Below are 12,541 nucleotides of genomic sequence, written 5' to 3'. Positions count from 1 at the left end.
TCCTCCTGCTTCAACCTCCTAAGTCACTGGAATTACAGGTGTGTGCCACCTTGCCTGGTTCATCGTTGTCTTTTTAAATGTAGTTACTAGAAAATTCCAAGTCACTTATGTGGCTTGCATTGTTTTTGTATTCTCGTGAAGCGTGCTGCTCTAGTTGTTGGTAATAAAGCATTTAACAATCTCTGCAAAGCTTTTAATCAGGTTCCTGCTCCATATCTAGGACCATTTTAATTTATTTGTTTGAACCAAAACTTTCTCCCCACCTTATACTTATAAGCGAAGGTAAATGAATAAATAATAAACTATTTGAATTTCCAAACCATGTGAGAAATGTTTTACATTTTATGTATTTTTCAAAGATATGATTTAAAAGTAACTTGTGCCCTTATTTTCACTTACTGATACCTAAATTAATCGACACATGTGCCATACTAGGCCTTAAGTCAGCTAGTGTGTCTTTAGGGAGAAAACTCCCCCGGCCCTTCCTTCTACCCAGAAAAAGTCCTGAGTTGGGTGACTTTCCTCCCTGCCTGGATCAGGGCCACTGGCCATGCCAAAGACGAGCCACAAAGTGGACCCTAAAACTATCAGGTGGCCTGTGAGTCCTCTGACCAATAGAGATGCTTCGTTTTGGATGGTGGGACAAAGATCCAATCAGATTTTTCATCTTGGGGGAAGAATCTTCAGGATGAGCCTCAGCTCTAGAAAGAAATAAAAGCAAAGATAGCGATAAAGAGAAGCTGTGAACCGAAAGAGAAACAGATTGAGGAAGTGCTAAAGAGAAGTGAAGTCAAAGCTAGAGTAGAGAACAGCCCTTGCCCCACTGGGAGGGCAGAGCTGGCCTGAGCACCAGGGGTGCTTGTGTGAGGCCCAGGAAGCCACTGTTCCAGCCTCCACAAGGCCTGGCTGTACCACTGTGCACTTCTGGATCTCCCAGAGTACCTTCAAAAGAAACCTCCAGCCCCTTGAGCTAACCCGAGGCTCTCTATCCACTGCAACTTACCTAAGGAAGTAGAAATCTGTCAGCAGAAGGCTGGAAACAGAGGAAGTCACAAGAGGGGAACTGTGTACATGGGTGTGTTTGTGTAAGCATGAATATGTGTGTGTGGGGGGGTGCATTTTAAAGGAATAAAAACATTACATTTCAAAGTTATCAGCACATGTGGTTGTGAGCATACTGTTCTTGGTTGCTAACTCTGACCAAGGATTTAAAAGTGTTAGAAATCCCAATTGAAGGCCAGAGGAGTAGTGCATTCACTCTTTGGATCCTGGAGTTGTTAAAAAAACCCCAAAACTGTGGACTTTGGAGCCAGACAGATTCAAGTTTTGAATCTTTGTGTCTTTTACTGAATGATGATCTTGGGCAAATTTCTTGTTCTCACTCAACTAACCTCCCCGTCTGTCGGGTGGGGTTCCTGCAGGTCTCCTCTGTGGCTGGTGCCAGGCGTGGCCAGCATCTTGTATGCAGAGCTTCCTGCACTTAGGAAGTAAGTGCAAGCTGGGGTGATGCCGGGCAGGTGACAGAGTACTGCTCCCTTACTTGGCTCACCTGGTTTTGGTAAATAAGTTACAAAATAAGGACAGAAAACCTCTCTATTTGCTCATGGAGTAAAGTGTTCAAACATGTTGGTCTCTGGGCAAAGAAAGAATAGGCCTTTAGACAACCAAAAGCCTAAATGATCATTTTTTTTTCTTGAGAGGAAAATGTACAGTGCAAGTGTGCTGATCTTAATAGTTAAGAATTTCTGTATCAAGGAAGATTTGGAGCTCAGTTCTTTAAACAAGAACTGACCCTCTGCAGTATTCCCTATGGGTTTGCATCTATGGCCTGTCTCCATGTGTTCATGTAACAGACATGTTTATGTTTCAGTAGGCAAGAGAGCAGACTGGTTTGTTGGTTTATTTTTGTTGCTTTTGTGTATGATTATTTATTGTGATATTCCCCTCAATAATGTAGAAATATATACAATTACATTTTAAATTCAAAAATCATAATACTATTGAAAAAAAATCTCTTATTTTAAGAACCTATCCCCTCCCCATTTTTTACTAAATAAATTATAATAAATCTATTACAATAATTTAAAAAGTGGAAACTGAATCAGAACAAATTATATTCCATGCTTTTATATTTATTATGTCAAATGTTATGAATAACCAAAAGAATGAATTAAAATCTGGGTGCGGTGGTGCACGCCTGTATACCATGCAGGAAGCTGAGGCAGGAAGATTTAGAGTTCAAAACCAGCCTCAGCAACTTAGCCAGACCCTAAGCAACTCAGCAAACCCTGTCTCTAATGAAATATAAAAAAGGGCTGGATGTGGCTCAGTGGTTAAGTGTCCCTGGGATCAATCCCTGGTTCCAACAAAACAAAGCAAAACAACCCAATTTAAAAAAGTGGTCATTCCTCCTGTTGACAAATCCACTTGGAAATGTTCATCATTGTTGGTGTTCCAGGGGCTGAAGGAAGGGGGGGCCTGGTGAGCTGCTGCTTGGAGGCATGGCGTTTCGGCTGGGGATGATGAACAGGTTCTGGAGATGGAGAGTGATGATAGATGTACAGCCTTGTGGATGAACTTAATGCCACTTGATTGCGCACTTAAAAATGGCTTTAAAATGGTTTTATGTTATGTTGTAGTTTACCACAATAAAAAATGTGCTTTTAGGATGCTAATAAATTTATGTAACTTGCAATGCCGCTAGCATGCAGTAGAGGGGGAAAGGGATTTAAACTTGACTTTCCTACCTGCTCCTGCAGCTAGTTCTGCCCCTGTCAGTGAACCACCCACATACCTGCAGCTCTTCGGAGACGGTGCAAGCCCTAGGTAAGGACCGTTAGCTCTGTTTTCTTTTTTAATGACTCTCATGAAAAAGAAATAAGGGGCATATGGATCTTTTCTGAAAAGATAATTTAAGCTAATATAGGTTGGAGGGAAGTAGATTTATTGAGATTTTTCAGTATTTACTACTTTGCCTAAAGATCTGTGATTGGCGACCAGGAATATTATTTTGAGGAAATATCTTGCAGATGCTTGGGGGCTTGGGTTTTCTTCACTGCTGATTAAACCTGGTCAGCTCTTCTATCCAGAGTTGATGACCTCAGGAATTGTCATGAGTTCCTTTTTTAGTTGCCTGTAATACATGTTGACAATATCTGCTGGGTGAGATCTTTGGCTACTTAAATCATATCTGTTGCTCCTTTACCCAGTTCAAAGGTTTTGCATTTGCGTTGCTTGCCAAAAAGTAGGGATAGCTCTGATGGATCTTGTGCAATGTTGTTCTTGCTCAGTTTCCCTTAGAAAACCAAGTGGTTAAAGATGGTGGTTTGGCTGCTGGAAGGTTTGGTTCACATTATGTAGGTATTTCAATTCTTATAAGAGCTTTCTCATGGACGGCCTATGCTGAGCTGTTAATTACAGATGTGTGCATTTTGAGATTTCTTTCAATTCTTATAAAATTATAATGATCTTAAACATACTTACACATAGGCAAAATCTCTCAAACTTTGTGGCACCCAAAAGAATGTCCCATAGCTTCATACCACTTCAGAGAAAAGCACCAGGGTTGGAAGAGAGGAGAAGACCACCATGGTAACTGGCCAGGTCAAAGGAGACCATCTCTTCATATTCTAAGCTGCTCCACTTCAGGGTTTGAGAGGCCTTCAGGTTGGGTTTAATTGCCATCCAGAAGGGGCTGGACAGATGCAGGTTCAAATCCCTTCTCTACTGCTTATTCACTGGGTCACCTTGGGCACATTACCTAACCTCTGGATTTTAGCTCCTCTATCTGTAAAATGAGAATAATAATAACCACTATTTTGTTGGAATGTTGAGTAGGTTGAATAAGATAATGTAGGGAAAACACATAACTCCATATCGGACACATGGGAAACCATCAAAAAAGATCATTCTCTTATGTTTCAAAAGTCATTCAATGTTCAAGGGATTTTTTAGCCTTTGTCCCTTTCTCTGAATCATTGGGAAAAGAGAAATTAGATGGCGAAGTATATATCCTTTGGAAAACCACCAGTTGTCCTTTCTTGGTGCCCTTGGATTTGGACTTATAAGTCAAGTTTCTTTTAGTTATTAAAGAAAGTTACTGTTTTTCACCTGCTTTCAGCATAGTAGTAATAGTAGAAATATGATATTTACTGAATGCATCAAAAGTTTATGTTGGGGCTAGGGGTGTAGCTCAGTGGTAGAGTGTGTGCTTAGCATGTGTAAGGCCCTGGGTTTGAACAACAACAACACAAAGTTTATGTTCTACTTTAAAAATGTTTTAGTGAAATGCCATAATGCACATGAATTGCCTGAGGAATCGGACCTTTTTATTCCCTTATATTAAGAGAAGTTCAAAAAAGGTTCTGCTCTCATTTTATTTCCATATATAGTTGTGGTATTGGGGAGAGGGAAGAAGTGGGTAAGAAATAGAAACTCTGACATTTCAACCCAGAGGATTCCAGATAAACAATGGACCAGATTCTGCCACATTTTTCAAGGGTCATCCAGACCTGGAAGCTTAAAGTAAGTTGCTACAAAGTAAAGTACTCTGTAAGATGATAACATTAAAATCTCCTTTATCAGTTTGGTGACTTGGTGATTATAATTACAGGGATCTTGCCTAGCCATAATGGAGACTGAGGGGGAAAATCAGTATTGTGATGTATTCTTTATGATGTTGATATTTGTTCAATGTGAATTTTCACATTAATTTCTTTAAAAAAATATTTCATTAGACCATTGTTTATCTTGATGACTGAGTTCCTTTTTAACCTCTTAAAATCTGTGCCTTACTTGCCTTACTCTGGTCTTGGCCTTGATAATTACTACCATTTATTAAATGTGTCATTCCTAAGTGATTTGATGCATGATCTATTTTATGCTTCTGCATAAACCCATTTTATAGATGAGAAAACCTAGCTTTTCAGAGATTAAACAAGTAGCACACATCACACAATCAGTGAATGGTTAAGACTGGACTTGAACACAGGTCTGTCCATCCGTAACACAGACTCATTCTCTAGCCATCACACACTGCACCACATGAGGAATTCACAGTATCCATTCATTCATTCGACACTTACTTTTTAGAACACATTATGTACCATCTTGTGCTAGGAGAATAAAGTGTTAAAGTTTATTCATTCATCCATACATTCCACAAATATTTGCTGAGCCTGTGCGGTGGATACAGAAGAAGACAAGATAGACAGTGGTCAAGGGGATGGGGTGTGGAGGAGACTGTCAATAAACAAAGGAACAAAGTAGTTGTAATCTGGTAAACTCTAATTTGCCAGAATAAGAGTTGATAAAATATAAGAATTTTATCATCAAAGTGGATAATTAATATATTTTCGTAAAATGTAGGAATTCTCCAAGTGTACTGTAAGGGTCCAGCGAAAAGTCAGAGGAAGAGACTACCAAGAGACTGACTCATGCAATTGCAGAAGGGGATTTATTGAGGATCCAATTCAGCGCGCTGAGGCTCCAGGTTCACTCAAGAAGGGAGAGCAGCCCAGAGCCCCGAGCAGAGGTTAAGCAGTGCTTAAGTACACTTTTTGGGGAGGGTGGAGGCTTTGCATACATCAGGACAAATTATCATGAGGCACGGGAAAATCAAACAACAATTCTTAAACTTGATTAGTACATTCATTGGTGGGAACAGATTGGGCAGGGGTGATTGGTCACTCCTAAGTGGGGTACACATTCAAACTGATTGGTTCCGGCCCTGTATGCTTACGACAAGCTGCACAGGGCCCTAGGCTAAATGGCCATTAGGGCGTTGTCTTAACTGCCTCAGGAATTTCAGGTTCTGGGTGTAGCAGAGGAACTTAACAATACCTGGTCCTTCACTTTTTAACTCAGGCCTTGCAGCTTAGAAACTTTACAATGCCCAGTCTTTTACATTTTAACTCAGGCTTTGCAGCTTAGAAACTTTACCCTTTCAGTACGATGTAAGGAAATTCACACAAGACAGGGTGATGATGTGTGTCACCAAGATCGGGAATAAGATGCTCTGTATACTTCGGTGGTACCAATAGTTATATGGAAGACTCAGGAGCAGTCTGTCTGTCTGTCTGTCTGTCTGTCTGTCTGTCTATCTCCTCCACATAAGGATATAGTGAGAAGGTGGCCGCCTACACAGTGGGAAGAGGCTCCTTGTCAGGAATTGTCTTCCAACTTTTTGATCTGGGGCTTTGTAGCCCTCAGAACTATGAGAAATAAATGTTTGTTATCTAAGCCACTCTGGCTATGGTGATTTGTTACTGCAACTTTAAACTAAAGACAAAGTATTTTTATTTTTTTAGTTATTTTGGAAGATATCCCCATGTTTTCTAGAATTTCTTAAAACACACACACACACACACACACACACACACGCGTGCGCGCGCGCACACACACACAAACTTGGGAAGATTCTAGAAAGAGAAATCCAGATGATAGTGGGTAGTTGTTAGGTCAGCTTTTTTACCACTGTGACCAAAAGATCTGATGAGAAAATTTTAGAGGAGAAAAAGTTTATTTGGTGCTCATGGCTTCAGAGGCCTTATTCCATAGACAGCCAACTCCATCGCTCTGGGCCCAAGATGAGGCAGAACATCGTGGTGAAAGAGTGTGGAGGAGCAACAGGATGCAGCAACAGGATGCAAAAATATACACCCCAAAGGTGCATCCCAGTGACCCACCTCCTCTAGCCACACCCTACCTGCCTAGGTGACCACTCAGGTAGTTTCTGTCAGGGGATTAATGCACTGATTAGACTAAGGCTCTAAGATGACCCAGTCATCTCCCCTCTACGCTGTCTTTCATTTTCCCACCCGTGACCCTCTGCGGGACACCTCATAGCTACCAAAACAGTAGTATTCTAGATAGCCTCAAGTTTTCATTCTGCCAACTCGGCCCACCACGTCCCTACCCACATGTCACACAGTCTCTATTGTCTTTGTCTCAATTATTTTTCTTTCAAGTCCTATCACTACCCCACATATACACGCCTTATTTTGTTCTCAGACTCTTTTCTTACTCGCTGGAAGGTAAGCTGTGAAGGAAAAGAAATCTATCTGTTTTGTCTGTTGCTAGACAATTCCCCAGTGTCTAGAAAAGTTTTGTCAGAAGAGGCAGTTAATTAATATCTTGAATAATGAACCTCATGGAAATCTTAGTTCTCCCACCACCTCTCTTCCATGTCAGAGACAACTTGAAGCCTAGCTCCTCTCAAAGTCCTCTCAATCTTCCATCATGACTTTTCTCACCTGTAAAGTGGGGGTAACAGTGTTTCCCTCACTGAGTATTGTGACTAATGAAAGAGATAATACATTTAGGATGTACGTGAGGCATTTAGGATATACCTTGACACATCAAAATCCCCCCAAAATAAAAACTGTTTCTTTTTAAAAACCATTATTACTGCTATTATTCAACATCGGTCCAGATTGCTTTTGCCTCCAATCTGAACAGGCAAAAGGACAGGAATCCTGATTGTGTCTATTTGGACCTTCCAGTTAGAGGGTAAGCCATTTTTAAAGACAGATATTATCTCCAGGGACTCTCTATATCCACAAATATAAAAGTGAGGAGCAACACCGAGATATTAATTCTAGGGCCCATAATATTTAACAATAAAACAAATTACTTCCACTCTTCTTAAAGCCTTCTGCTATCAAAAGGGGATGTGGGGAGGGGGTGACCTGGCAAGGGCATTCCTCAGCGGAGTGGGAGGGAGGTGCTTCTCCCACCTACTGCATCTCTGTGAGAATCAGACCTCAGTTTGGGGGACATGGCACATGCAGTGACTGGCTTGTAGCTGTATCAGCCAAGGTTCTGAGTTCAAGTCAAAACCCCAATATAGGTTGGGACTTTACTCTAGTCTCTTGGTGAATATAGTCAGATACTGGCATTAAAAAAAAAAAAAAAGTTCTAGAAAAATAAAATTATGTCATTTGCAGGAAATGGACTGAATTTGGGAATATTAAGTTAAGTGAAATAAGCCAAACTTATAAGGTCAGGATTGTATGTTTTCTCTCATGTGTGGAAGCTAGAGAAGAAAAAGGAAAATAAAAGTTGGGTGAGGGGAGGGATCTCATAAAAATCAAAGGAAAATCAGTAGAATAGAGCAAAGGGACCAGGACTGGAAAGAGGGGAGGGGGCAAGGAAGAGCTGGAGAGTGACACTGACTAAATTATACTATTACATTGTGTGCATGTACGAATATATAACAATGAATCCTACAATTGTGTACAACTTTAATGCAACAATAAAACAATAAAAACTAAAAATAATTATATTTTTTAAAAAGTCGTATGGGAATTAACAAACCACTTTATTTTATTTTTATTTTTTTTTAGTTGTAGACAGACACAATACCTTTATTTTATTTATTTGTTTTTAGGTGGTGCTGAAGATTGAACCCAGTGCCTTGCACATGCAAGGCAAACGTTCTACCAACTGAGCTACAACCTCAGCCCTTAACAAATTAATTTTTTTAAACAATTGTTCTGTGCTATCTTTCCACAGTTTGGAACTCATCTTCATCATTCATATGAGGAAACCAGCGATAAAATACTTGGAAACGCAATGAAACTCATCAGAAACTTTTATGTATTTTGTAATATTGTTATGTCAATAGAGGGCTTGGCCTCAAAGCTTCCAGAAGAAAAGGAATTAATTACTAACTACTTCAATATGTCTCTAAAAAAGGTTCCCACAGACTTGACCCCAACCACAACCACACTGGATTTATCGTATAACCTCCTTTTTCAAGTTCAGAATTCAGATTTTCATTCTCTCTCCAAATTGAAAGCTTTGATTTTATGCCATAACAGAATCCAACAGCTGGATATCAAGATCTTTGATCTGAACCAGGAGTTAAGATATTTAGATTTGTCTTATAATAGACTGAAGACTGTAACTTGGTATTCGCTGGCAGGTCTCAGACATTTAGATCTTTCTTTTAATGACTTTGACACCATGCCTATTTGTGAAGAGATTGGCAACATGTCTCACTTGGAAGTCCTGGGTTTGAGTGGAGCAAAAATACAAAAATCAGATTTCCAGAAAATTGCTCATTTGCATCTCAATACTGTCCTCTTAGGATTGAGAACTCTTTCTTATTATGAAGAAGGTAGCCTGCCCATCTTAAACACAACAGAACTTCACATCGTTTTGCCAAGAAACACAAATTTTTGGGTTCTTTTGCATGATGGACTCAAGACTTCAAAAATATTAGAAATGACAAATATAGACTGCAAAAGCCAATGTGTGAGTCATGAAACTCAACAGAATCTTATTTTAAAGAATGCTAAGACATCTATTCTGTTATTTAACAAAGTTGATCTACTCTGGGATGACCTCCTCCTTATCTTCCAATTTGTTTGGCATACATCGGTGGAATACTTCCAAATCCAAAATATAATTTTTGGAGGGAATGTTTATCTTGACCGCAATTCATTTGACTACTCAAATACTGTAATGAAAGCCATAAAATTGGAGCATGTACATTTCAGAATTTTTAATATTCCACAGGATAGAATGTACTTGCTTTTTACAAACATGAATATAGAAAACCTGACAATATCAGATGCACAAATGCCACACATGCTTTTTCCTAATTATCCTGTAAGTTTCCAATATTTAAATTTAGCCAATAATATCTTAACAGATGACCTGTTTAAAAAACCCACCCAATTGCCTTATTTGAAAACTCTCATTCTGGAGGGCAATAAACTGGAGACACTTTCCTTAGTGAGTAGCTTTGCTAACAGTACACCCTTGATGCACTTGGACTTGAGCCAAAATCTATTACAACATAACAAGGATGAAAATTGCTTTTGGCCAGAAACGTTGATCACCATGAACTTGTCATCCAATAAATTTGCTGATTCTGTTTTCAGGTGTTTGCCCAGAAGTGTTCAAATACTTGACCTGAATAATAACCAAATTCAAACTGTCCCTAGAGAAAGTATTCACCTGAAGTCTTTACGAGAGCTAAATATTGCATTTAATTTTCTGACTGATCTCCCCGGGTGCAGTCATTTCAGCAGACTCTCAGTTCTGAACATTGAAATGAACTTCATTCTCAGTCCATCCCTTGATTTTTTCCAGAGCTGCCAGGAAGTTAAGAGTCTAAATGCAGGAAGAAATCCATTCCGGTGTACTTGTGAATTAAGAGATTTCATTCAGCTTGAAAAATATTCAGAGGGCATGATGATTGGATGGTCAGATTCATACATCTGTGAATACCCTTTGAATCTAAAGGGGACTCGGTTAAAAGATGTTGATCTTCCTGAATTGTCTTGCAACACAGCTTTGTTGGTTGTCACCATTGTGGCCATCATGACCATTCTGGGGGTGACCGCGGCCTTCTGCTACCTTCGCTTGGATCTGCTTTGGTACCTCAGGATGCTAGTTCAATGGGCACTAACCTGGCACAGGGTTAGGAGGACAGCACAAGAACAACTTAAGAGCAATGTCCAATTCCATGCGTTTATTTCCTACAGCGAACATGATTCTCTCTGGGTGAAGAATGAACTGATCCCCAATCTAGAGAAAGAAGATGGTTCTGTTTTGATTTGTCTTCCTGAGAGAAACTTTGACCCTGGCAAGAGCATTGCTGAAAATATCATAAGCTGCATTGAGAGAAGCTATAAATCCATCTTTGTTTTGTCCCCTAATTTTGTCCAGAGTGAGTGGTGCCATTATGAACTCTATTTTGCCCAACACACTCTCTTCCATGAAAGGGCTGATTGCATCCTTCTTATCTCACTGGAACCTGTTCCATTGTACTGCATTCCTACCAGGTTCCACGAGCTGAAAGCTCTCATGGAAAAGAAGGCATACTTGGAATGGCCCAAGGATAGATGTAAATGTGGGCTTTTTTGGGCAAATCTTCGAGCTGCTATTAATGTCAATTTATCAGACACTGGAGAAGGGTGTGAACTACAGACATTCTCAGAGCTGAATGAAGAGTCCCGAGGTTCTACAATATCTCTGATAAGAACAGATTGCTTATGAAACTCCACCTCTGTAGGGAAATTGGGGATCATAAACGCTGTTGGGATATAAATGGATACAATCTTTTTGATGGTAATTTGTCAATACCTACTAAAATGAAAAATCATTATTCCCTTCATGTCATTTCCTAGGAAAAAATTTAAAAACATATTCTCTGGGGGTTGGAGTTGTGGCTCAGTGGTAGAGTGCTTGCGCTAGCATGTGTGAGGCACTGGGTTCAATCCTCAGAATACATAAAAAAAAATTAATTAATTAATTAGAGTTAAAAATATGTTCTATAAAATGCCTGTACAAGTTTGTAATGTTTTATGTAAAAAGGTGTTTATCACAGCATTTTTTATAACCATGAAAAGTTGAAAAGCTTCCTAAATATTCACAAAATAAGGGTTGATTCAATAAATTCTAGTATACCCATGTAATAGGATATTAAATAGCCATTATTGTATTGAGAAAATTATATTAATATGTTAGTTTATACATTGAAATAAAGGTTTAAAATAATCTGTATCAGCATACTGATATAGTAGTTACGGTTTGGGTCTAGAAGTTTGGATTACAGGAATTTCTATGTTGTGTATATCTGTAATGTTTGAATTGCTTAGAATGAATCTGTATTTCTTTTGCAAGTTAAAAAAAAATAAATTTTTTTAAAGCCTACACATCCTACTCATTTTGTTTGATTCTTCTCTTCTTGTCTCACAATTCACAGGAAAGAAACAAGCACTTCTCAATTTTGCAAAATCGTATTTCAGAAAAAAATGTTACTTCTCTGGTTTGAAAATTCTTGTAGTTTGTTTACCCACATGTAACAGGGGAAAAGTTGTATGTACTTTTAAAATTGAAACCATTCTCCTCTTATCTCCCTGCATCCAGGGCTCAGTCATTGAGCTCTATTGAGTCATTTGCCCTTTCTGGGACAATCAGCCTTCTTTGTGCCCCAGACTAGAGAGTGCATCTGGCACCATGCCTGCCTGGAATGGCTTGTTCAGGAAATCTTACATTTCCTTCAAGACACAATACAAAAGTCAACCTTTCTTGGAAAACTTCCTCGATCCTTCCAGTAAGCATGATACTCCTTCTTTCTTTTTAACACTTTGGACAGATTTCTATCAGCCAACTCATTATAGACCTCTTTAAAGTCTCCATTTCTCACCAGACTATGAACTCCCAAAGGCCATCTGCCCCTGTATCAGCAGCAGTTTGCACAATTCTTTTTTCAGAAAAGTTGCCTGCTAAAAGCTTAAGGAATGAGTTTGGGTTAGTTGAGGATCTTAGTGGGACACAACTGGCTTCAGGATAGATGGTGGGCTTTGATGTCAAATCCCGAAAAGCCGGGAAAGAAGAGAAGGAATAGGTTAAACTCAGGCAAAAGAAAGAGAATCAAGAATTGAAGGATTCCTGAGTATAGAATGCATCCCTTGAAATTGCCAAATTGGGTTGCTCTTGACCTACAAAGATACCTGGTTTTCATCTCATTTACTCTAATAAAATTGATCTATTGAGCAGGATAAAACTGAATTCTGCATCTACT

At 39.2% G+C, this 12,541-nt stretch overlaps 1 protein-coding gene across 1 annotated transcript; it reads left to right on the top strand.

Annotated features, from left to right (window-relative positions):
* The first annotated feature begins 8,343 nt into the window (after positions 1-8,343).
* Tlr10 (toll like receptor 10) lies at positions 8,344-11,542 on the top strand. The gene has a single exon (XM_005319909.5). It carries the CDS (start codon positions 8,575-8,577, stop codon positions 11,008-11,010), a length of 2,436 nt encoding a protein of 811 aa, XP_005319966.2. The 5' UTR covers positions 8,344-8,574; the 3' UTR covers positions 11,011-11,542.
* The last annotated feature ends 999 nt before the right edge of the window (positions 11,543-12,541 follow it).

Source organism: Ictidomys tridecemlineatus, chromosome 9 (genome assembly GCF_052094955.1).
Source record: "Ictidomys tridecemlineatus isolate mIctTri1 chromosome 9, mIctTri1.hap1, whole genome shotgun sequence".
Lineage (NCBI taxonomy): Eukaryota > Metazoa > Chordata > Mammalia > Rodentia > Sciuridae > Ictidomys > Ictidomys tridecemlineatus.
This window is presented reverse-complemented; position numbering and strand designations above follow the sequence as displayed.